At 67.0% G+C, this 24,670-nt stretch overlaps 1 protein-coding gene across 9 annotated transcripts; it reads left to right on the plus strand.

The window, feature by feature from the left end:
- The first annotated feature begins 224 nt into the window (after nt 1-224).
- On the plus strand, nt 225-24,597 carry AATK (apoptosis associated tyrosine kinase). Of its 9 annotated transcripts, none has more exons than XM_069799424.1 (14): nt 225-388; nt 12,108-12,241; nt 13,337-13,478; nt 14,353-14,432; nt 14,572-14,690; nt 15,217-15,304; nt 15,521-15,654; nt 16,412-16,496; nt 17,183-17,304; nt 17,490-17,639; nt 17,744-20,909; nt 21,062-21,209; nt 21,282-21,530; nt 21,724-24,142. In XM_069799424.1, exons 1-14 carry the CDS (start codon nt 307-309, stop codon nt 21,750-21,752), a joined length of 4,728 nt encoding a protein of 1,575 aa, XP_069655525.1. In that variant the 5' UTR covers nt 225-306; the 3' UTR covers nt 21,753-24,142. The 9 variants fall into 9 exon arrangements, 6 of the variants coding, with proteins under 6 accessions (XP_069655525.1, XP_069655528.1, XP_069655526.1 ...); XM_069799427.1 differs by having other exon boundaries at nt 226-388; nt 21,303-21,530; XR_011327307.1 differs by lacking the exons at nt 225-388; nt 12,108-12,241; nt 13,337-13,478 and adding exons at nt 14,031-14,253; nt 24,384-24,597 and having other exon boundaries at nt 14,358-14,432; nt 21,724-21,946; nt 22,854-22,941.
- Nucleotides 24,598-24,670: the final 73 nt, after the last annotated feature.

Consider the following 24,670-nt stretch of genomic DNA (forward strand, 5'->3'; position numbering starts at 1 on the left):
GGTCCCGGCCGAGCCGCGCGGGGGCGGCGGCGGCGACGACTCCGCGTCCCGGGGGAGCAGCGGGTCCCGGTGCGGCCCCGGTGCCGCGGCTCCGCCACCTGCCGCCCCCGCCCGCCGGAGCCCCGCTCCTCGGCGGCGGCGGCGGCGGCGGCGGCGCGGCCCCTCCCCGGGGCACGGGGCGCGGGGCCGCGGCGGCCGCCATGGAGGAGGAGCCGCCGCCGCCGCCGCCGCCGCCGCCGCCGCCGCCGTGCCCAGCGCGGGGCCAGCGGCAGCCGGCGGCCGTGAGGCTCCCGCCGCCGCCGCGCCATGGGCCGCCTCGCCGCCGCCGCTGCCATGTCGGCCGCTTTCCTCAGCCCCAGCCTCGCCTTCAGCTCCCACTTCGACCCCGGTGAGTACCGCAACCCCGCGGCCGCCCGGTAGCCGCATCCCAACCTCCGCTCCCGGTACCCCCGGGGGGTCCCTCCCGGGCAGCAACCCCCGTCCCCCCCCCCTTCCACCCCCGTCCCCGGTTCAGCCCCGCACCGCCGACCGGCACCGGGAGCGAAGCATCCATCCCCTTCGCCTTCATCGCCGTGAAATGTCACTCGGTGGGCTGCCGGCTCTGCCGACCGCACCGGACCCGCACCGGACCCGCACCCGCCGGGTTCGGCCGCGCTGGGACACGTCGGTGCGGCGGTGGGAACCGCTGCCGCAGCCGGGCGGCATTTTGTTCCCCCCGGGGCTGGAGCTTGCAGAGGAATCCCGGGGGTCGCGCTGCCTCTGAAGGCATCTCTGGGATTGAAATGGAATAATACCGACAGGGATAATGGTGATGGGGAGAGGGAGGAAGATGGTGCCGGGGACTGAGCCCCCGGCTGCCTGGGACGCCCGTCTTGCCGGCTGGGGGGCTTGGTGGTCGCCCCTTGGGCTGGGAGAGCCGGCGAGGGCTCGGCGAGGCGTCGGGGGACGGGGAGCGGGCGTTTTGGGGCGCAGGCTGTTATGTAAGGTGCCGTGTTACGGCCTCGGCCGCGTCGCAGCTGCGGGAAGATGCTGCAGACGCGGGAGCAGAGCAGGGGCTGGCTTTTGTGTGTGTGCGTGTTTTGGGGCTGCTGCGGCAGCAGCCTCCCCCCCTTTCCGCTGCCTTTCGCTCCGTGGCTGCCAAATGCCGGCAGCCGCCTCTCGCCCTCGCGTCCCTCCCGGTGTGGCGATCGCACCCGCGTAGGGCATCGAGAACCCCTCGTGCGCGGGACCCGTTGCCTGCTGAGCAGCCGCCGAGGCGGGAAGCCCCGGCGTGGGACTGTCCGGTGGGGCTGGCGGTGTGCTCGGCACCGGCTCTTTGTTTACCAAACCGGGGAAAATGCGTGTCAGGGTCCGGCAGCCAAGCGTCGGTGCTGCGGCTCCCGCACCTCTCCCGTCGCCTCCTCCATCACCGTGAAGGAGGCGAAGTGTTGACCGTGCTGGACGTGGTGGTGGCGGAGGCTCTGGCTGTCGGTGCCGGGCTCCTGCATCCCTCCCGGCCGGGTTCCTGGTCCCTCCTTCCTTCACAGCACGCTGCTCCCGCTCCCCCGGCCCTGGGTCTGGCGGCTGCGGACGGTCTGAATCCGTGGAGGGATTTAAAAACAAACCATGCCAGGATTCACCAAACCGCGTCCCCGTTGCCGGAGACTTTGTTCCCAGCCTGCTTGGCATTGATTTCTGTTCAGGAGGAAACCTCTTTATTTGCATCTAAAATGCGGTAGCGCTGGGAACGGAGCCGTGTTTTCTGTCCTCAGCCTCCCTGTGTGATTTTTCTCTGGGTTTTCCTGAGGTGCCCCATTTGCTGTGCTAATCCCATCAACCTGGGGATTTGCAGGGCATGTTTGATTTAAAAATCCTTCTGCAAGAAGGTTTCCATCGCTGCCGGTCGCCGTGCTGCCGCGCGCCTGGGCCCAGGGCTCGGCCGCCGCCGTATGGCTGCCACCCACGGCTACTGGCAGGGAGAGGAATTAAAGGGGGGAACAAACCGTGTCCTCTATTTCATGGCTTTGTTGATTTTGTCCGTTTGGTAGCACCTCCTGCCTGCACGGCATCGCCAGCCACCCGCGCCAGCCTGGTTTCCCTGGGGTTTGCTTGTGCCAGCATGGAAGAGGAGGAAGCGCTTTGCAGGGCACGGTGGCACTGCGACCGGGGTCCGGGCCGGGCGTGGGGGCTCCGGCACAAAGGGGAGCAAAGACACTCCTGGCCCCGTGTCCCTGCGTTCCCCAGAGAGGGATGGTGGGAAGCTGTAGCTGCCGGGGCTGGGCCGTGGGCTGAGCCGGCAGCAGGGAATGGTGACGGCGGTGTCACCTGGAGGTGGAGGTGCCGAGGGGATGTGCTGACAGCAGCAGCCTGGGCTCTGGCCTCACCTTCTGTTTGCAGTGAGGCTGCTTGGCTCAACTGTCAGATGCGCCCATGCCAGGCTGTGCCGGCTGCCCGGGCCGGCATGCACCGCACAGGGGGATGCATTCACTCCCAGCGCTGGGGGCTTCGGAGAGGGGTCTCAGCCTGGTGGCCTCATGGTTCCCATCTTGCTTTGCCCACCCGCAGGCCAGACCCAGAGGTGCTCCCGTGTGGTGCACGGAGCGCCGGAGCTACCGGCAAAACACCAAACGCCCTGCCAGCGCCACGCTGCCTGCCCCAACCTGTAGCCTGGATCTTCTGGGGTTTCCCATGGGAATTCGGTGCACTGGGCAGAAGTGCCACGTCCCCTGTGTCACCTGAGCAGTGGTTTGCTTTGGGGTCAACGGCACCCTGTCCTCTCGCAGCGAAGGTGACGACAGCTGCTCGGGGCCACGAGGACATCTCTGTTGTTGGGGGAAAAGCCTGCTCCCCTCCTCGCCCCACTGCCTGCCCTGCCTGCCCTGCCTGCCCCAGCTGCCCTTCCTGCTCCCTGCCTGCACTTCCCTGTCTCAGACCCAAGAGCACGTTTTGAAATCGTGAGAAACATCCTCTCTCCCCCACCTATTTCTTCTTCCCCTTTTTTTCCTCCCTTTGGCCACCCTGGCCTTTCACCCCATCCCATGGTGGCCGGCAAGGTGTCGCTGGCCGTGGCGTTGCTGCTCCCCGCTTCAGCTGCGGGACCCTGCTCCTGGACCCTGCGGTTTGGAGGGGTTGTGTGCCAGGGCAGTGTGCCCACGCCGGGGTCAGCTGGGGCTCGAGGTGCTGGGTGGGGATGGGGGGGTTGAGGCTTAGGGAGTGCAGGGGTTCCCCCCAGCCCGGTGTTTCGGTCCCGGCTGGCACATGCTGCTGTCCACTGCCCCAGGCCACATGGCGGCAACAGCTCGGTGAGTGCTGGTGCTCCATGTCCGGCATCACCATCCACTGCTGGCACAAGGATGGGAAAAGACTTGGGGGACTGCAGTGGCAAAGGGGCCATAGCGCCCAGGAGGACCCTGGCAGCCCAAACCCAGGTCTGGGCACCCCCTGCGCTCCCATCCTGGCATCAACCATGCCGCTGGCTGCCGGCGATGCTGGGGGAGGACGGAGGGAAAGCGCTGCTGGGGCTGGACGCAAAGGGGGATTTGGGGCAGGGAGGTGGGAGCTCCTCGGGCGGGAGATGAAGGTGGCTGCTACAGGGAGGTGTAACGTCCTGCACAGCCGGGGCAGCGCCATGGCCGGCGTCCCATCTCGCCACACGTTTCCCACGAGGGGACGGTGCACGGGAGGTGCCAGCAGCGCACCATCTGTCCAGGCTGGCGGGCAGCAGGAGCCGGGCACGCAGACAGAGGGGGTGAGTCCCGGTGCCCGCAGGGATGCCAAGGGTGGGCAGCGGTGGGGTGGCACACCATGAGCCCCCTGCTCCGGCACAGCCTGGCAGCTGGGCTGCCGTGGGAAATGGCGTTGGCGCAGCACTGCAGTGCAGCAGGGCAGCTGGGCCCTGCTTGGCGGGGGGGAAAAACGGATCCAGGCAACTGGCAGCGCCGCTCCCCCGGGGGTACCGCTTTGCTCCCCCCTTCTGCCCTCCTTCCCTCCCTCTGCGTGCCACTCCCGCCCCGCTCCCCCGCCCCGCGCACACGGGCGATTGCGTTCTGGATGGCGATACGGATCCCTGTCAAAGCCAATTAGGAGAAATTAATATGCTGGGGTTGAAAGGGCTCCGCGCTTCGGCGCGGGGGGGGAGCGGGCTGTGACTCACGGGCTCCCTGCCCGGCACTCCCGGCCCTCCATGGGATGCCATGTGCCAGAGCAGCCCACGGGGCTCTGCCCGCTCCGGCACCGCATGCTCCCGGCTGGAGCAGGGCTCCAATGCCCACCTCACCGTGCCGCACAGCGCGCCTCGGCCCAAGCCTTGCCGCCCCGGCAACAACTGGGGGCTGTGGGGCAGAAATGGCACTGCCAAGGTGCTGCCTGGCTCGGGGCTGCGATGGGGGGCTGCGCCATGCACCTGCGTGCATGGCCACATCCCATCTGCTGACACGAGGGGTCTGCATTTAGCTGGGGGGGTCTGCATTTAGCGGGGGGTCTGCCTGGTCCTGGCTGCCTGCGGCCAGGGCAGGTAGAGCGGGTGACTTGTGCTTCCCAGGTTTTGCCTCGTGCGTGTTACGCTGCCTTTCCATCCCACTAGTTCCCTGAGCTGGAAAATCCGCTCCAGGTCAGGCAGCTCCTGCGCTCGGGTCAGAGGGGCTGTTGGGCCACTCTCGTCCCATGGCTGAGCCTGTTTCTATTCCGTGCCGCACTGACTTGGCTGCCTGGGATGGAGGGAAAGAGGTCCCGGCCATGCCCTGCAGCCGCTGCTCGTCTCCGGCTGCTCCTGCCCCGGTGAACGCCCCAGCGCAGGGCTTTAAATGTTGGTGTGGGCTGAGCTGAAGGGACCCTGCGGGGACCCGGTGCAGGGCACCAGGCTGGGGTAGCCGTGGGGAGGGCTGGAGGGTGACAGTGCTGGCGCGGAGAGCAGCCGAGCCGTGCTGACTCAGCGTGCCCGGTGGCAGGAAAATAAATCTCCTCTGGGCATTAATCCCCCTGACAGCCCAGGGAAGCGTCGGCGGAGCATGCTGCGTGGCCGTCTTAGCGCAATTACTGCCATAATATTGTTTGCCATCAGCTGAGCTCTGCGAGCCGCTCCAGCCTGGCCTAATGGCCAGGGGTACGGAGGGGACGGGGAGCATCCCAGGTTGCACCGGAGCTGGTGCAGGGCTCGCGGCGGTGGTCAGAGCTGGCTAAGGGATGGAAAGGATGTGGGGCTGGAGGGTGTGGGAGGGCTCAGCACTGGAGGAAGGGGGAGCAGGTCCAGGATTTCCTGCAGAGCCACTGTCCCCCAGCCCAGGATGAAGGCAGCGAGCGTCAGGGGGGTCCCGCTTCCCGTCCCTTCCCTTCTACCAGCCGCGGCCGGCATCCTCCTCTGCAGCCTGGTGCCAGCAGCCGTGTGAAAGCGGTTTGTTTTAATTACGGGAGCGAAGGAAAATTCCAGTGTAGGCAAATGCAATAAATGGAGCAGCGCTGCCCGCCTGGCTGGGCAGGGACCGGTTCTCCCGTGAGTGCTCCCAGGCTCCCATCCTGGCTGTGCCGGGGTGTCCTGCTGCCAGGCTGCCTCATCGGTGTCCGTGGCCCTTTGTCTTTCCGAAATACCTGTGAGGTTGTGTGCACCCCTCGGCACTCGCCCGCTCTGCAGGCTGTGGTGGCTGCACCCCAGGCGGGTGTTTGGGAGCAGGGCTCCTGCCCTTGGGTCATCCCTGCCGCCATCCCTACAGCAAAGTAGGGTTTTTTTCTGGGCTCCCCGATCTGTGTGTTCCCGCGCACGTTGGGTGACGGGTGATTTGGGCGCCGTGGGGATGGCTGAGGGCAGGCGTGGTGCAGAGGGGTGCCGGGCTGGCTGGTGCCGAGCATCCCCCTGGTTTGTGTTCCGAGCATCCTTGACGCTGAGCCCCGCTCCCTGCCGCGCCGTGGGCTGGGGCAGTCAGGCTCTGGGCTGTGCCGGCCTGCCAGGGCTGTGGTGGGGGATGCCCTGATGGCTGCCTGGGAGTGGGGGGGTCTCCCTGATGCCCACCCTGGCCCCGGCAGCCGTCCCCTGGCAGGGCCATGCAGGGCCCTCGGCACACGCTGCTGCTTGGGGCCAGGACTGGCCACCGCGACTTTGGCCAGCTCCTGCTCTGCCGGCACCAGGGCTGCAGCAGCCATGGAGCATCCCATTGCCGGCAGTCCCCCGGGTGCCCTCCGCACACCTCACCCAATCCACCCAGACGGTGTTTGGGCACGCAGGGCTGGGACGTGCCCTCGGTTGCTGCCAGGTGCTCGGCGATCCTTGCGGTGACGGCACTGCGCGGCTCTCCGGTGTGGGGCAGGCAAGAGGGGAAGCCGCCGGAGCAGCTTGAGGCTCGACAGCAGGGAGGGGAGCCCTGTGGCAGGGGGCAGACCCCCTCCGGGGCTGCTGTGGCTGTCGGACCCCATGCCCAGGTTTCTGCCTGCTCCACGGAGCATCCCCCTGCCCGCTTGCCCCTCGACCGCCTCCTGCACGGGGCCCTGCTCCTCCGCCGCTCCGCTTCGGAGCCAAAGCTTCTCGTTTCATAACGTCGCCGAGCATTTCTGATAAAAATAGGCTGCCCCGCTCCGCGCTGCTTCTCTCCCGCTGTTACGTAAATGCTGCTCTGCCGGCTGGCGAGAGCCTCGTCTTGGCCGGTGCCGCACGCTGCTGGCGGCGGCACCGCGGTGCCGTGCTCACGGGCAGCCCCGGCTGCCGGCATCGCTCCCGGCACTGCTCCTGGCATGGGGCTGGAGGGGTCCCTGCCGGGGCACGGGCAGGGGAGGGGTGGATGCTCCCACCGGGTACGAAGGGCCGAGGTCGCTCCCTGTCCCTCGGGACAGTGGGTTTACCGTGATGCAGCCGTAGCATCCCTGCTGTCGTGGGAGGCTTTACAGCCCCTGACTCAGACCTGATTGAAAACACCAAGCATGAGAATTTGGTCTAAATAATCAATTGAATCTTGCTTGGCATGCTTTTTTATATATTACTGTTTTCTCAGAAAATGGAGAAAGTTGGTCGCGGTTGGGCTGTGTCGGCTGGAAACCCAGCTCTGCAGCAGGGCAGGCTTTGATGGAGGAACTTCTTTTTTTGTTTCTAATCAGGCTGACACGCTTGGTGTATGCACAACAATGATGCGGCTTGGCCTGTACTTATTACAGTCCTAATTTTTATTTCATCACGTTAGAAAATGATGGATGATCTTTTTTTATTTTCCATCTAATTATTTTTTTACTGCTAATTCATCCCAAGATGATAAAACCAGAATTAAGAGACAAGAATCAATCCTTTTAAAATACTTCTGCATTGGTTAAATAAGCCCACATTAAAAGATACATAAGGAGAACAGATTAACAAGGCGTGCCTTGCATTTAAAATTAACTGATCTATTAATCACTGGAGAGGTTGCCCAAATGGCTCTGGCTGTTTCTGGCGGGAAAAGGTCTTCAGGGCTCGGGGGTACAGCGTGCTGCTTCCTCGCGCCCCGGTTTTGGCCGGCCACTGCAGGGGGATGCATAGCTCCCATGGCATCTTGGTGGAGGATGCTGTGGGTACTGGCTCTGTGCCGGGCTCCTGGCTGGCATTGGTGGGTAGTGCCAGCCCTGATCCTGCTCCCTGCTCCTGGCTGCTCCCGTGGCAGGAGGGATCTGGGCTCAGGGGTGCAGCAGCCAGGGCCATCCCACTTCTTCCCCGCTGCCCAGCTTCCCAGTGCCTCAGTTTCCCTCTGGAGCTGCAGCCGGACTGCGAGGAGCAGCCTCGTGTTTGCGTGCTAAATGGCAGCGGATGGTTTCTTGCCGCCTGGATGCATGTGGGTGAGCAGAGCACTCGTCCTGTGGGGTGTAAAATTGCTTTCCTGGAAGCTGCCCATGGACCTGGGGATTAACACGTTACCAGGGCTGTGTCTGTGCCGGGAGAGCTGCCGGCTGAGGGGAACGCTAAGCCTGTGGCTGAAGGTGCTGATGGGTCCTGTGTGTTTGGATCCTGCCCTGCTCCCTGCCCCGAATCCTGCCCTGCTCCCTGCCTGAATCCTGCCCTACTCCTGCCCCAAATCCTGCCCTGCTCCCTGCCTGAATCCTGCCCTACTCCTGCCCCAAATCCTGCCCTGCTCCCTGCCCAAATCCTGCCCTGCTCCTGCCACAAATCCTGCCCTACTCCTGCCCTGAATCCTGCCCTGCTCCTGCCCTAATTCTGCCCTGCACCCTGCCATGAATCCTGCCCTGCACCCTGCCCCAAATCCTGCCCTACTCCTGCCCTGAATCCTGCCCAACTCCTGCCCTGAATCCTGCCCTGCACCCTGCCACGAATCCTGCCCTACTCCTGCCCCAAATCCTGCCCTGCACCCTGCCCTGCTCCTGCCCCAATCCTGCCCTGCTCCTGCCCCAATCCTGCCCTGCTCCTGCCCAAAATCCTGCCCTACTCCCTGCCCGAGTCCTGCCCTGCACCCTGCCCAACACCTGCCCTGCACCCCTGCCTGAATCCTGCCTCTCCCAGCTGGGCACCTGCTGCAGGATGCTGCAGCCTGGCCCAGGATGCTGCACCCTGGGGTGCAGGTCCCAGCAGGTTCATGGGGTGGGGGCCGTGGTGGGGCGGTGAAGGGGCAGGGGAAGATATGCAGACCATGCTCCCGAGGCGGCAGAGCATCTGTTGCCTCCTGGACAGTCCTGCGAGCCCTTGCCTGGCTGTGCAGTCCTGGGGTCAGCCACGCTCTGTGGATTACAGATGGGGAAACTGAGGCACGGCACTGTGGCTTGCACCAGGTCCTGCAGCGAGAGGCCAGGCCAGAGTGGGGGGGGGTCACGATGTGCTGTGCCCTGCAGCTTTCTGTCCTGGAGCTATCGTGAGTGCTCTTCCCGGTCAGGGAGGATGCTGGGCAGCCCTGCCTGTACCCGGGTGGGTGGGCAGGAGCCAGGTGCTGCCTGCCCGCGGCTGGCCCTGCACGCAGGCTTCGTCCTGGGCTGGGAGCCCTGAGCTGCCGCCGGCCTCTGCGGGAGCCCCTGGCTCGTCCCTTCCGTACACGTCAGCCTCCGCTTGCCGTGCCGGGCTCCGTTCTCCGCCGGGGAAAGACGAGCGGCAGCGGCCGCAGCATCGTCCCAGCTCACAGAGCGGCCCAGCGGCAGCGTGCCATGGCCGGCGAGGCGGCCGCAGGCACCCGGCAAACGTGAGTCAGCAAAGGCATGGCGGCCGGCAGAGCAGGCAGAGGCGGCGTGCTGCAGGGCTGGGACCCCACACCCGGGCCCCCCCCCACCCCAAGCTTTTTCCTATCCCTGTTAGGAACCGGCATTCAGGGCTGCGACCTGGGCTGGGTGGGCAACGCATTAGGCTGGGGGTGCAGGCAGGGCTCTGCCAGCTGCGGGGTGAGCGGCAGCAGCTCCATGGGGTGGGAGGGCAGCGTGTGCCCCGCTGCACCCCGCTGCGTCCCACTGCGTCCCACTGCACCCCGCTGCATCCAGCATCCCCGGTCTCCCTCCGTTGCCATTCTGCTCCTGTTTGCCGGAGATGGATGTGGGGCTGGGGCAGGTGCCCCCGGGGCTGGAGCTGTGGCCTCGCTGCTGCCACCAAACCCCCGCCTGTCCCCACGCCGCAGGGCTGGCCGGGGTGAGGGGTCCGTGTTACCTGGCTTGCACTCAGCCATCGGCACAGGTGGGTCGCTGGCCCAGGCTGGCCCTGGATGCTGGGGGCTGCCTGAGTGATGCAGCAGTTCCTGCTGGCCAGGCTGGAGGATGCACCGAGTTGGCCGTTCTCAGCCTGACCCCCAGTGGTGAGGCCAGCTCCGCACGAGCGGTTTTTTTTTGGGGGGGGGTAGTGCTGCAGAGCTGCAGCTGGAAGAGTCCCCTGGGACCCCCACAGCTGGGGTGGGGGGTTCGTGATGGTGCCAGGCAGGGCTGCGCAGTGGTCCCAGTCCTCCTACGGTGGTCACCCCCCCACACCTACCCTGGCCTGGTGCCTGTACTGGTGTGGTGTGCAGGGCTCAGCCGTGGGGTGCTGCTCCCCCTGCCCCACCAGCGCTGCCGCCATGCTGCTCCCTGCGCGGCGGTGCTCCAGCAGCTGCTGCTGCAGGTGCATTCGACCTGGTTTTGGGAGCATTTGGCCTCTGAAACGATGCCACATTTCCCATCGCCACACTGAATGCCTGTGCTGCCGTTATGGGGAAGGGCAGAGCTTGCTTGCCCGGGCAGCTGGACAGTGGCAGTGGGTCACGGTGGTGGTGGTGCCCCTGCCCCAGCGCGGCACCCTGCCCAGGCTGGGCTGGTCACAGCTCCCAGGTCACTGGTTGCGCAGATGGGGAAACTGAGGCAGGACCAGCCGGATCTCACTGGCCCATTGGTTTGGACAGTGGTTTGTTTGCAAAGCTCCAGTTCCCGAGCTGCGGCCCAGGGGCAGCTCAGCTGATGGTCCCTGTTGGAAAGGCTTCTGTCGCTGCGCTCTGCTCCCCGTCGACGTTCAAAAGGCTCTTTTCAGTGAGTCATTTTCTCTCTTGCTGTCCCACTATCCAGGGAAAATGGTGACATTCGCGGTACAAAGTGTGTTCACCATGGAAACCAACTGAAAGGAGGGGGAACGCCACCCCCTGCTCCTCCCAGATTCGGCTTTGCATCCACGAGCCTTAGAAGATGGCTCTTGATCTCCTTCGCAAGCGCCAGCAAAGAGTTTGCCGTGGCCCAGGCTATGCCAAAGCACATGGGGCCGGTGCATCCGCTCACCACCGTGCCGGGAGCCAGGGTGCTCTATGCCCGTGCTGGGCAGTGCCTGGGAGCAGCCATGCGCTGCCAGCTCCCGCCGGGGCGGCAAGACCTTTCCCCAGACCCTCTGTGCCCTTCAGGTGCTTTTCTCAAGGACACACGGGAGCTGGCAGCACGGCGTTGAGCCCCGGCGTGGGCGGCAGCAGAGGCACGGCGTGGTCGGGGCACGGGGCCGGTGATGGGGCAATATGCCGTGGTCCATGTGCAGGAGCCACGTGTGCACCATGAGCATCCCCGAGGGGCTCGGCATCGCGCTCGGTGGCCTGGGGAAGGACCTGGACGGGGGTTTGGTTTGGGGGGTACAGCTGAGCGGGGCCGTGGGTTAGGGCAGGGCACCCCAATGTCCCGCGGGGAAGGCACCGTGCTGGGCACCGCGGGGCTGCGTGCGGGTCCCCGGCGAGGCCGGTTCCGCTGGCAGCACCGTGGCCTTCCGGCTTCCTCCCACCACAATCGCCCCGGTTGTTCGGGCAGGCTCTGGGCAGAATAGTAATGTGGCAGCTGCAGCTGGCGGCAGGGGCCTGGCAGGGACGGGCAGCTGGGCCGCGATCGCCACCGCCGCCACCGTGGTCCCTGCCGCCCCGAGGGGACACGGCGCAGGCTGGAGTGGGCTGAGCTGGTGCCTGGAGGGTGCGGTGCCCGGCCGGAGCAGCCATGTCCCCATCCCCGTGGCCTGTGGTCTGGAGCCGGTGCGGGGCTCGGGGACAGGAGCTGCGGTTTGCCCGGCGGTGCTTGCAGGTGGGACGGTTTGGGGCAGAGGCAGATCTGTCGGTGTCAGCAGGAGCTGGCCTGCTTTGTGCCGGGCTGGGGGCTCCCAGCAGCACTGGCAGGTCTCCGGCAGACCCTTCCCTTGGGGGATCTCATCTCCGAGCTCCACGGATGGGACAGGGCAGGAGCCAGCTCTGCCTGGGCACTGGGGACCGTTTTCCCATCCTCCCGGCTCCTGCAGGCACAGCATCCAGCCGGCCTCGGGATGCTGCCTCGACCAGGGCTGCTGCCGCTGTTGCCGTATCCACCGAAGGGCAAACCCCGGGGCCGCAGCTCGGCTGGGCAGGGGCGCGTGGGACCCCTGAGCCCGTGTAACCCCTCTCCACGGGGTGTCATTGCCACCCTGCATCCATGGGGACAGTACTCCTGTCCCGCTCCGTGCAGGCTGCCGGCAGGGTCCTGCCTCGGCTCTGGGGGTCCCTCCTGGGCTCCTCACCTGTCCTGGGCACAAGCTGAGCCAGCAAAGGGGGCACAGCAGTGCTGGGACCCCCGCTCCCCCTGAGTGCTCCCTGCCAAAGCCTCCCTGAGCCCCAATGTGCCCCTGCATCCTGTGACCCCCCACCCAGGCAGGACCCCCCCGACACAGCCTCATCCCTCCCTGGTCCCCCCCCGCTCCCTGCCCTGAGCCCATGCCCCTCCTGTCCCTACAGACGGCACCCCCCTTAGCGAGCTCTCCTGGTCCTCCTCGCTGGCCGTCGTGGCTGTTTCCTTCTCGGGGCTCTTCACCTTCATCTTCCTCATGTTGGCCTGCCTGTGCTGCAAGAAGGGGGACATCGGCTTCAAGGTGAGCTGGGGGCGCAGGGACACGGAGGGCAGGGGTATCCCTGGGCCAGGCTTGCCCAGGGACCCAGGGCAGCAGGGGGGCTTCTCCTGGGAGCCCCGCGAAGGACGGAGGCACCCGGAGGATCCCGGTGCAGGATCTCCCGCTCCTGCCAGGGCGAGCCCCAGCACCGGTGCAGGATGTGTTCCGGCTCAGGATAGCTTTGCTCAGGGGGAGCTCAGCCCCGCCCTGCCTGCCAGGGTGCTGCCAGGTCTCAGCATCACTGTGGGTCATATCCTGACCCAGCCAAGCTCCCTGCTCTGCAGAGCCTGGATCCGCAGGGCTCAGCATCTCTGCGGGATGTATCCTGACCCCATCCAGGCTCCCGGCTCTGTGCAGGGCCAGGCCACGGCATGGTTAAGGGCCGCAGCGGTCCCACCCGCACGCCCCCGGGGGTGGGAGGCACCCTGACCTCACAGGCACAGAATGTGCCGAGAAACGGTTTTTTTCTCTAATTGCTGGGATTTTTGTGGAGGCTTGCGGCGCCCGCGGCGGGAGGGGGTCAGGCGGAGGGGGGGACACGCCGGGCCATTGTGTAACCATCCCACACCGGCCGCAGCACCTCGCCGTGCCGGAGGGGAACAATGAGTCCCCCCGTGCCCCCGCACCGGTTATATAGGGGTGCACGGCCGGGGCCGGCCACTGCCCGTGTCCGGCGGGTTGTGGCACATGGCACACGGCGAGGCAGCACCATGAGGCAGGGCTGGGCAGGGCGAGATGCTCACCATCGCCTACCTGCTCACTCGTGCGGCTTTCGGGAGCCGAGGGCTGGCCAGACGGCGCAGCCAGGTAATGGGAGGGGGCGGTAGGGAGTGGGTGCCTGTCCAGGTGGTGGTGGTGGTGGTGGGTATCCGCTGTCAGGGTGCAGACCGGGTTGTGTGCTTGGGAGGGTGTGATTTTGGGGTCCCCGTGCCTGGGGGTGTGTGATGCGTGGGGCACGGGTGAGCCCGTCGGGGCGGCGGGCAGAGGGGCGCGCGGGGCAGGTTGCCGGCAGTGGGGAACCCGCAGGGTCAGTTGTCTCTGCTCGGTGTGTGCCCCCCCACGTGCCCCCCGGCCCAGGAGTTTGAGAACGCCGAGGGGGACGACTACGTGACGGAGCTCTCGGCCCAGGGCTCGCCAGCCCCCCAGCATGGCCCCGAGGTCTATGTCCTGCCCCTCACCAAGGTCTCCCTGCCCATGGCCAAGCAGCCCGGGCGCTCAGGTAAGCCATGCAGGACCCCCGAGCACCGCGGTTGGGGGTCCCGCATCACCGCGCGGCGGGGTGAGGTAGGGGCGGTGGGTCTCCCCTGCTAAGGAGGGACGGCTTCAGCAGAGCCCCGGCTCTGGCAGGAGCAGCTCCTGGGCAGGGGACAGGCAGCCGAGGTCCCCCGGGAATGCTGCCGCTGTCCCTCTGGGCAAGTGTCCCCGGTGGTCTGTCCCCAGCCATGTGCATGGCACCATCCCGGGGGAGCAGTGTGCACCCCACTGGGGTGGGACAAGACCCAGGCACCCCAAACTGTGACACCCGTTAGCCCCGGTCCTGCGTAAACAAGCTCACGAGTGGGAGAGGAATGTGGGGGGTGCCTGGCCGCGGCCCCCTCCCGCCCAGCATCGCTCCCCAGCCTGGAGAATGGCAGCAGTGTGGCGGGGCCGGCGCGGTGCGAGGCGGCGCGGCACAGCCCAACAATGGCCCCATTGCTGCCCGCCCTTGGCATGGGTGTCCGAGGGGCAGGACCTGGGAAGGAGCTAAATGCCAGAGCTCCCACTGGGCTTGGCTTTGCTCTCTCTGGTCCCTGGGGAGGAGAAGGGGCAGGGAGCCAGCTCGCCGCCACTGCCCCGTTTGGGGACACTGGTACCCCACGTTCCCCGGCAGGCGTGGCTGTGGAAGGATGCCAGGATGGGAGGATGCCCTGGCTGCAGGGTGCCTGGGGATGGCTGCTGTCGGGGATGCTCCGGAGCCCCCCAGGGCGATGCAGGGCCTGGCACCGGGTGGCACGGTGGGGATGCCAGGGTTCGGCCGGGACCGGCGGGTAACGCAGGCAGGCTGGGCGGGTGGGCAGGAGGGCGCGCAGGCAGCTGGATGTGCTCTGTTACAGTGCAGCTCCTCAAGTCGGCGGACCTGGGGCGGCAGAGCCTGCTCTACCTGAAGGAGATCGGGCACGGCTGGTTCGGCAAGGTGAGCGGCAGGGGCAGGGTCCCCCAGGGATACCCCGATGGGACGCTGGCCGAGGGGCCGGGGCTGCGCGAGACGGTGTTTGGAGTGAGGAGGGGGTGCGCGGTGAGGACGGAGGGGACGAGCCTGTCCCTTGCCCCAGGTGTTCCTGGGGGAGGTGAACTCGGGCATCAGCAGCACCCAGGTGGTGGTGAAGGAGCTGAAGGCGAGCGCCAGCGTGCAGGACCAGATGCAGTTCCTGGAGGAAGCACAGCCCTACAGGTACAGCCGGGGTCACTCCGCCGTGCTGCTGCTGCACCAGGCACAGCCGGGAGTGGGGATGCTGGTGGATGGCGCCTGGTCCCCTCCATGCCATTTTCGGCTGCCGAGCAGAGCTGTGGCTGCCCCATGGAGGTGCCCAGCCGAGCTCTCTGGGCAGCACGGCTCTGTCCCGGTCCCACTGTCCATCTGCCTGGGGCTCATTGCGGCAGAATGAGGGCTGTGCCGGGAGCCGCTGGCCACGGTGCGGGGGCAGCGGGCTGTGGTGAGGTCATGGGCAGAGTGGGGCCGAGGGGGAGGCACGGAGCTGCTCCCTGCCCCAGCAGAGCTGAACAAATGTCCCTTTGTGGCATGTCCTGGGGTGCTGGGACGTGCTGGTACCCGCTCCCAGCGCTCCCGGCAGTCCCTGCGCTGGCTCCCAGCGCAGCAGCAGAGGAGGCAGGGAGGTGGTTCCCCAGGGGCTGCCACTGTCCCCCCAGCCCCAGCTGGCTGTGATGCTGACATGCCCCCGTTGCTCTGCCCCACACAGGGCTCTCCAGCACACCAACCTCCTGCAGTGCCTGGCCCAGTGCGCCGAAGTCACCCCGTACCTGCTGGTGATGGAGTTCTGCCCGCTGGTGAGTCCCTTGCATCCCCCTGTGTCCCATCCCACTCCCTGTGGAGCTGCCGTGGGGCTGGGGAGCGAGGTCTGGTCGTGTGGTACCATGGAGGGGATGGCAGGGCTGCAGGCAGGGCTGCAGGCAGGGTGCGTGGCAGTGCTCTGCCTTGCTGGGCACGGCTGAGCCCCCGGTGACCCGAGCGCCGGGGAGGGTGACAGTGGTACTGCCCTGCAGGGTGACCTGAAGGGGTACCTGCGGAGCTGCCGGGGGGCCGAGGCCATGACCCCGGACCCGCTGACCCTGCAGAGGATGGCGTGCGAGGTGGCCTGCGGCGTCCTGCACCTGCACAGGAACAACTACATCCACAGGTAGGCTGGCCTGGTGCCCCGGGGTGGGGGCGGGGGGGATGCTGGGGAGGAATTGGGGGGGTTTGGATGTGTGGGGACCCCAGGATGCCAGCGTTCCTGCCCCACCGCTGCTCCTCCTGCCCAACAATATCCTGGTGCTGAGTGAGTTGCAGACAGAGACTCCAGCATCAGTGATTTTGTTGAGGAGGGGGGTGCACTGCCGTCGGGGGCCACCGGACCTTCCCCACCTGAGCCAGGATCTGCAGGTGGGTCCCCACCAGGGTGCCCAGTGCTGTGGTTGGGGGGATGTGGGTTTCCCAGCTGTGCCAGAGAAGGACTTTCCTATGGGCATCCCGGCCTCGGTGGGCCCTGCCGCACTGTGGGGGGAGGGGGAGTTTCGTGTGTGCCCCATCTGCGTGACCCCTCCAGGGCTGAAGCAGCCGCCCAGGAGCCCAGCCCCATGCCAGGGCTCACGTTGCCTGGGGACACCCGCTTTCTGCTTGGCTCAGCGCGTGATGGATGGACGGACAGACGGAGGCGCAGCTGGAGCCGCGCAGGCATTCCTGCTGTGCATTTGGTGGCTGGTTATCGGCACGCCCAGTGTTCAGCAGTGAGACCGCTGGCCCCGCCGCTGCACGGCCGTCCCGCTCCCACCACCAGCCCACCGGCTGCGGCGCTGCCCAGAGGGTCCCCAAGCATAGACCCTTGGCCCCCCGGGTGGTGGGTGCCCCTCCTGCCCCTCACGGCGGTGGTGACAGCACCGGGGTTTGCTTGGCAGCGACCTGGCCCTGCGGAATTGCCTGCTCACCGCCGACCTGACAGTCAAGATCGGAGACTATGGGCTCTCGCACTGCAAGTACAAAGTAAGGCTGGTTTGGGGGACGAGGGGGCTGGGGGCTGCATGCTGGGACCCTGCAGCACACAGACACACACTGCACCGAGCCCTGCAGCCCCCATCCACACACACATCTCCCCTCCTCAGGGGTGCTGGGGCAGCCCCGTGGGCTTTGCTGGGGCAGTGGGGGGGTGCTGGCCCGCAGACCACCCTGTGACGGACTCTCTGCGCCCTGGGACCAAGCTGCCCCCCCAGGCTTGTCCCACTGGGCCAGCAGCTGCCCCCTGAGCACCAAGAGGGGGTTTTCTCCCGCACATCAGCCTGGGGGCTGTCCGTCTGTCCTGCCTGCTTTTGGTTGCCCATGACTCCCGGCAAGGCTGAGATTGCAGGGCTGGGGTCGGGGAGTAGAGGTGGGCGGTGGCGGGAGAAGGCTGTGGGGCTGGAGGGGGCTCAGGATGGGGAGACGGGGGGAGCAGGCGGAGGGGAGGAAGGATGCACTGGGAGGCAGAAAGGAGAGGTGGGTGCCAGGAGGAGCAGAGGATGGGGCTGGGGCAGAGGGAGCAGAGTACATGCTGGGGGGGGATCAGGGACCTGGGGTGCAGCGATGGGTGGCTGGGGGTGGCGGGGCTGGGAACAGCTCTTGCCGCGGTGTGGCCAGTCCTTTACGCGTAGGTTTGACGTTCTCTTCTCGTACTGACCCTGCATACTTGGCAGGACGACTACTTTGTGACGGCCGACCAGCTGTGGGTGCCGCTGCGCTGGATCGCACCCGAGCTCATCGACGAAGTGCACGGCAACCTGCTCATCGTGGACCAGACCAAGTCCAGCAACGTCTGGTGAGCAGGGTCTGGCGGGGGGAAAGGGGGCTGCTGCCAAGCACGGCAGGGGCTGGTGGCCGGAGGACGGAGAAGGCACGACGGCAGCCTCAGTGGGATGCATCAGGGTGGCTCGTTTTTGGGGCTGCTGGTCGGTAGCGGGGTGGGGGTCTCCCCGTGCCCCCAGCATCCCGCCCTGCCCGCAGGTCGCTGGGCGTCACCATCTGGGAGCTGTTTGAGCTGGGCAGCCAACCCTACGACCACTACTCCGACCGGCAAGTGCTCGCCTATGCCATCAAGGAGCAGCAGCTCAAGCTGCCCAAGCCCCAGCTGAAGCTCTCGCTGTCAGAGCGCTGGTGAGGACCCGGGCTGGGCTGCGGCCGCATCCTGCCCCCTCCCTCTCCCCGTCCCCAGGCGGGCAGGGGGGGCCGGGGCTGACCCTCGCCCCTTGCCGCGGCAGGTACGAGGTGATGCAGTTCTGCTGGCTGCAGCCGGAACAGCGACCGACAGCGGAGGAGGTGCACCTCCTGCTCTCTTACCTCTGCGCCAAAGGGGCAACGGAAGCAGAGGAGGAGTTCGAGAAGCGCTGGAACTCCATGAAGCCCAACGGCAGCGCCAGCGCCAGCCACCACGGCCCCGAGCTCTCTTCCTTCCCGCTGCTGGAGCAGTTCTCGGCCGACGGCTTCCCCTCGGACGGAGACGACATCCTCACCGTCATGGAGACCAGCCACGGCCTCAATTTCGAGTACAAGTGGGAGCACACCAAGACCGAGCACTTCCAGGCACCCCTGGGGTCCCTGAGCCCCAGCAGCGCTGCCCGCTACCACGACCTCTACTACCCGGCCACGACCGCGGGGCGCCTGAGTTTGGGGGTCTCGCCCTCCTGCTACGAGTGCAAGCCGCCGGGCTGCCCTGGCCTGCCGGCGCCCGGCGTGGTGCCCATCCTGGGCGCCCACAGCCCCTCGCTCGGCAGCGAGTACTACATCCGCATCGAGGGGCCTGGCGAGGGCAGCGCCGAGCTGGACTACGCCATGTGCGCCTACAGCCCCGCGGGCGAGCGGGGGTCCCCGCACCCCCCGTCCTGCTGGAGAGCCCAAGGCGCCCGGAGCGGCAGCACCTACGACTCTGACAGCAGCCCCACCGTCTCCCTCAGCATGGAGCCGCTGCTGGGCCACACGCCGGTGGGCGAGGGCTCCTGGGAGTGCGCCGAATACTACCCCTACCCCTGCCCAGGGCAGGAGCCGCGGGGCTACGAGCCGTCCCCCAGGCACGGGGCCGAGGGGTACCTGCTGGAGGAGGAGCCCGCCCAGCCGGGCAGCCAGGACTGGCCCATCCCCGACTTCCAGCCCAGCATCTTCGCCGACCCGCTGGGCGTCTCGCCATCGGTGAACTGCGCCTACAGCCCCCGGGGTTACGGGGAGCCGCGGGCAGCCCCCCCGGGCGGGCGACCGCCGGGGCAGAGCAGGGCCCGGCCGGACTGCGTGGCGCTGGAGCTGGGTGACAACAGCCCCCCCGGTGCCCCCCGCCCGCACGGTGCGAGCCCCCCGGCTCAGCGGCATCCCTGGGCCTCCAACAGCTCCTCCAACAACAACATCGGCAGCGGCAGCCCGGCGTCCCGTGAGCCCCTGGCCGGCGACAGCTGGTGCTACCGCCGCATGATCACCTTCCGCGGGCTGATGGCCAAGCCGCTGGGCACCGTGCCGCGTGGCCAGCCCCAGCTCGGGGGGTCTCCGCCGGGCCACGACTTCCGTCACCCGCGGCAGGATCAGCCCGCCGGCACGGCTGGCGGCTCCTCCTCCCCGTACCGCTCGCCCTCCCTGCGGCGCCAGGCCTGGCACGGCCGTGACTCATCAACCTCCGGCCGCTCGCAGGCGGCGGCACTGGCTGGCAGCCCCGGCATGCCGTGGGGCCCCGGTACGGCTCCGCCAGACGGAGCGGGGGCCCAGCACGATGCCTGCCCGGATGAGAGCATGGAGGGGAGCAGCCCTGCCCTCAGCCCGCTGCCCCGTGCCGTGGCTCCACCGGGGCTGGGGGAGGCCGCCCCTGTGGCCGGCACGGCCGCCCTGAACCCCGGCCCCCCCGCGGAGCCCAGCCTAGACGGCGCCCAGCCCATGCCGGAGGCCTCCGAGGCGCCCGCGCCAGCGCCCGGGGAAGCTGCCGCCGAGAGCGGCGTGTGTGCCACCGGCGATGCGGACCAGACGCCGGACAAGACCTTCTCCAGCGCCAGCTTCCCCAGCGCAGACGAGGGGAGCGACGAGGACACGGCGGAGCTGACCTCCGGCGTCTTCACCGACTTCTCCGGGGACTACATGGAGCGGGCGGAGGCAGCTCCGGCGTTCAAGTCCCTGCAGAAGCAGGTGGGGACGCCAGACTCCCTGGAGTCGCTGGACATCCCCTCCACAGCCAGCTCCTGCGAGGTCTTCAGTCCCACCGCCTTCATGCCCGCCGGCCAGCCCAAGGCCCTCGACAGTGGCTACGACACCGAGAATAACGAGTCCCCCGAGTTTGTCCTCAAGGAACCCCACGAGCCCCGAGAACCGGAGGCCTTCAGCCAGCTGGGGAAGCCGCCCCCGGGGCTGCCAGGGGGTGAGGGCGAGGGTTCGGCCCCCGAAACGCAGCTCTCCACCTCCCTCGGGTCCGAGCTGCATGGCCTCGCCGAGAAGAACCCCTACCGCGACTCTGCCTACTTCTCCGACTACGATGCCGAGGCCGAGCGTGGCCCCAAGGACGAGGAGGACAGTGACGGCTCCCGGACCCCAGAGGCGGAGGAGGGTTCCCAGTCCCTTGCGCAGGACCTAGGGCGAGCCCCCGGGCCAGCAGAGGACCCGCTGCACCCCCCAGGGGCGCCCGGCAGCCCCCCGGCAGCACCCGGAGTTGCAGTGGCAGCGGACGCACAGATGGCGGGGCTTTTGGTGGGGGACTGGCGGGGGGCAGAGGACGGGAGCGCCCCGGCCGGACCCACGGGGCAGGTGCCTGGCACCGAGCAGCGACCCGCTGGCACGGGGCTGGTGCTGGGCAGCTCCCCGCGCCCCAACGGAGACGCCTGTCCCCCGGGCTCTGCGCTGCCAAAGACTTTCTTCTTGACGCCGGTGCCGGCGAGCCCCGGGGAGTCGGCGTCCATCGGAGGGACCCGCATGCTGGAGGATGTCCCTGGACTTGGGGCAGCTGCGGCCGGGGGCGAACAGACTGTGCCCCCCATGCTGGGGCTTGGGGAAGCAGGGCTGCCCCTGGAGGGGACCGGGGCGGGCGATGCGCCGGGGGGTCCCAGCACGCTGCTACCGGGGGACGACTCGCCCCCGGGACTCTCCCCGCTCCCGTCCACCCGGGAGCTGCGGCCGGTCACCCCTGAGCACCGTGAAGAGCCGGAGGAGGAGGAGGAGGACACGGAGGACAGCGACGAGTCGGACGAGGAGCTGCGCTGCTACAACATCCAGGAGCAAAGCGAGGAGAGCGAGGAGGAGCCGGCGGCCGTGCCCATCGTGGTGGCTGAGAGCCAGAGCGGCAGGAACCTGCGCAGCCTCCTCAAGATGCCCAGCCTGCTCTCCGAGGCCTTCTGCGAGGATCTGGAGCGCAAGAAGAAGGCCGTCTCCTTCTACGACGACGTTACCATCTACCTCTTCGACCAGGTGGGTAACCGCGGGGTGGGCAGAGCCTGGTGCTGGGCACGGCCCCATGGTGTTTTTCAGATGCCGTCTTCGTGCATGGGGACCGGTGGCGGGAGCCGTCCCCAGGCATGCCTCCAGCGAGGGTCCCTTCCCGCCTGTCTCCCCTTCCGCAGGAAAGCCCCACGCGGGAGCTGGCTGAGCAGAGCTTCCCGGAGCCCCCCCAGCCTTCGGGGCAGCCCCCCGCCGGTGGCAGCCCCCCCAGCCCGGCAGACAGGCTCGGTGCCTCGGACGACTCCTCAGACGGCAACGCCTCGGAAGAGAGTAAGGGGCTGGGGGGGGGTAATACGGGGGAGGCGGCGGGCTGGGCTGGGGTGACCCCCATGGTGGGCTCAGTCCCCTCGCTCCGTGTCGCAGGCGGTGGCTTCGAGTGGGACGACGACTTTCCACTCATGCCCGTGAAGCCATCCCTGATGGCCTCGCTGACGGGGACGCCGGCAGAGCCCGACCCAGCCGTGCCCGCCCTGGTGCCGGCGCAGAAACAGGTGCTGCCTATCCAGTTCTCCCGGTTCACCGTCTCGCCTGCCCCGGTATCCCGGTTCTCCATCACCCACGTCTCCGACTCGGACATGGACTCCATAGGAGGTGAGTCCCAGGACCCACCGCCACCCCCGGGGGTCTGGAGAGCTGCTGTCGCCCGGTGCCAGCCGCGGTGGGAGCCGGGAGCGTGCGGGACACTCTGCCCTCGTGCCCCGTGGGGACGGTCACGTCCTCCGAAGGGCCGGGTGTCCCACGGGAACACCGGGACCCACTCATGCCACCTCTCTGCTTGTTGCAGGCAGCAGCGAAGACGGCGACCGGGAGTGAGCCAGCCGGGCACGCTGGTCGGGCATTGCCCCGGTACCGGCACGGGGCGGCAGAGGACGGCGGGGCCGGGAGCGGGGGTCCGGCCGTGGGCTCCCAGACTGCGCTCTGGATTTTTTTTTTAGACAGATTTTATCGGAAGGAGCTCGTTTGCTGCTGCGAGTGGGAGCGGGGCCGGCGCGGCCCGGGGCCAGGCGGTGGGTGACGGCCGTGCGTGCGTGTGCGGGTGGCTGTGTGTGTGCGTGTACAAATAGTCACATATATATATATAGACATATATATATATATAAAAATTATAGCATTTAAAGGGTAGTGCCCTGACCTTGCTAACATTTGCAGAGTGTCCCCCCCGCAGTGAAGTCCCCCCGCCTTGGCTTCTTGCCCATGTGTGCTCCCTGAGCCGGTGTTTGTCCCCGCACCCCCTGTGCCACCCCGCCCCCCCACCCAGTGCCGTGCGCTTGGCCTTGCACCTCACTGCCGGTGGCCCCACACGGCGGATCGGCCCCCCCACGGCTGCCCCACGGCGTTCCTGAGCGAGGGGGTCACCGGCTGCTGCCGCTGCTTGATGTCGCCCCAAGTGCACCCGTTCCCCAAGCCGGGGCTGCTGCCGGCTCTCGTGACCCCCACGTTCAGGGTGGGAAGCATAACTTTGGGGGGAGGGGGGAGGGGCTGGGGGGGGCTGGGGAGCTCCCCTCCTCCCTTGCTTTTTGGGGAACAGTCCCGGCCCGGTGAGGGACCCCGAGGGCTGGCGGGACCCCTGCCCCGCTGCGGCGGGGAGCGGCATGGGGAGGGCTGGCGGAGGGGATCCTGGCTGCCCCCCATGTGGGGTGGCCCCCCAGGACCCGCCAACCCAACTATTTTTGTATTTAAAGAAAAGGATAAAAAAACCCCACAACCCGAACCCACCCTAAAAAACAAAACTTGCTGTCGACAGAACCCACAGTGATGCGATTTTAAGTTATTGCTGCCAAAGAGACGTAACAAGTCGGGGGGGGTGGGGGGGGGTGGGGCGTGCTCGCGGTTCTTTGTTCATTTTTTTTTTGTTTGTTTGTTTGTGTTTTTTTTTTAATTGATTTGAGGCTTAGGATAATTGTGCAATTCCAGCTTCCAGAAGGAAATGGAAGTAAGCGGAGCTGAGCGAAACCTTGAAATCAGGGCTGGTTCCTTTGGGGTCTATAGACCAAACCCTGAGGTGAGAAATGTACCCCCCCTTTGCCCCACACCCCCCCCCCGGCCCCCCACCCCATGTCCTGCAGCCCCGGCGGTCTCCTGCCGCCCCGTGCACATGGGGCGAGGGCACATGTACTCATGTGTGGACACACACACACGCATAAACATGCAAACGCACATGCACCCACATGGGGATGAGGCTGGTGCCGGGGGTTTCTGCTCCACACCGGGGCATGGTGCTGTGGGACGAGCCCGTCCCCGGCTTGGCACAGCTCTGGCACTGCTCGGGGTCCAGCCTGGTGCCGGACCCTGGCGTTACCGTACTCGCCCAGCTTTCTCCCACCCTCATGGCCAGCCCAGCCTGGAGCTGTGTTCCCAGCCGGGGCCCTCTTGGCGGTCAGGAGGCTGTTGTAGGGGGCAAGGGGGCTGTGCCCCCCCACCAGGCAACAGCCAGGGTCCCAAGGGGACCCCAGCTTCAGCCCCAAAATCCAGGGCGGCTTGCCTGCCCCGTACCACCCCCCCCAGCTGCTGGTTGCTTCTCCCACGGCACCCAGTTAGCAAGTCACTGATGGCAATTATTGCTTTATTTAAGTGTTTTATTTAAGCTCCAACCTGGCCTGTAGCATCCCCCCCACCTCTCTTGCAAGCTCTTCGCTTACACTTTGCAGCTGGGGGGGGCCAGCGCCCCCCATGGTGGCCAATAGCATGGGGCGCAGCACCCACCAGTGCTGGTGGGATGCTGCCTGTGCAGGAGTGGGATGCACTGGCGGGGGGGGTGGTGGGCTCCCAGGGATGCCCCCACCCTGCTGCCACCCCTGCCCTGTGCCCCCCACCCTGCCTGCATTGTGGGGGGCTTGCTCGGCACTGCAAGGGGGGGGTTGTTCCTCGACCCCCACTCCCAGGTGTCCCCCACTCCTCCCCTCGCACCCAGGGCGGTGGGATGCTGGTCCTGGCCCCCCACTCTCGTTCCTCCCTTCCCCCCCAAGCCCCCCAGCAGCCCGGGTTTGGTCTATGGCGCCGCAGGTCCCTGCCTCTGGAGGGCAGCATGAGGACAGAGCTGTGTCTTGGATATTTTTTTTAATAGAAAGGCTATTATTACATTGTCTATTTTATCAATACGGGTCATAATTGCTGTATTTTTTATCAGTGCTGATTTCCATACAGCTCCCAGCATGTGTGTCAAATATCATCGGGCCAATAATAAAGTTTTTAAAATATCTTAAGCCGTTTCCTGCCCAGATCATTGCCCGGCACGCAGGCAGCTGCCAGCTCTTGCCCGGTGCGGGCCGGACGCTGTGCATCAGCCCGGGGCTGGGACCAGGGCTGCTCGGGATGGAGACCAGCGATGCTCCGGGGTCAGGCAGATGCCTCCAGCCAAGGAAAACACAGGGGGTGGGAGGGGTGGGGTGGGGGTGGGGATTTTATTGCTCATAAATTACTTTTTCTCATAAAAAATTATTTCAGGTTACATCTTGCAGGTGCCATCAAGCCAGGAGGTGCAGCGAAGCCTCAGGGGCTGGCTGGAGCCCGGGGTGGCTGCCCCGGGGGGTCCCGGGTGGGCGGCAGCCCCCGGCACAGGGCTGGAAGAGGACAACGCCAGTCCAGTGACCAAGGGGACCCCGGGCTGTGACACCCCCCCCCCCCCCCCCCCCGAAAGCCCTCTCCCACCCACCACCCTGCACCCCAGCAAAGCCCTTCCCCTCACCCCTGCCCTGTCTGGCCCCACATCCATCTGCTCCAGCCCTGGGAGA

Source organism: Haliaeetus albicilla, chromosome 12 (genome assembly GCF_947461875.1).
Source record: "Haliaeetus albicilla chromosome 12, bHalAlb1.1, whole genome shotgun sequence".
Lineage (NCBI taxonomy): Eukaryota > Metazoa > Chordata > Aves > Accipitriformes > Accipitridae > Haliaeetus > Haliaeetus albicilla.

Excerpts from the sequence above, each read along its gene's own strand:
- AATK (XM_069799424.1), top strand. The coding sequence starts at position 307 with ATGGGCCGCCTCGCCGCCGCCGCTGCCATGTCGGCCGCTTTCCTCAGC. Across the intron at positions 13,479-14,352 it reads CAAGCAGCCCGGGCGCTCAG|TGCAGCTCCTCAAGTCGGCG; the intron begins GTAAGCCATGCA and ends GCTCTGTTACAG. Across the intron at positions 14,433-14,571 it reads GGCACGGCTGGTTCGGCAAG|GTGTTCCTGGGGGAGGTGAA; the intron begins GTGAGCGGCAGG and ends CCCTTGCCCCAG.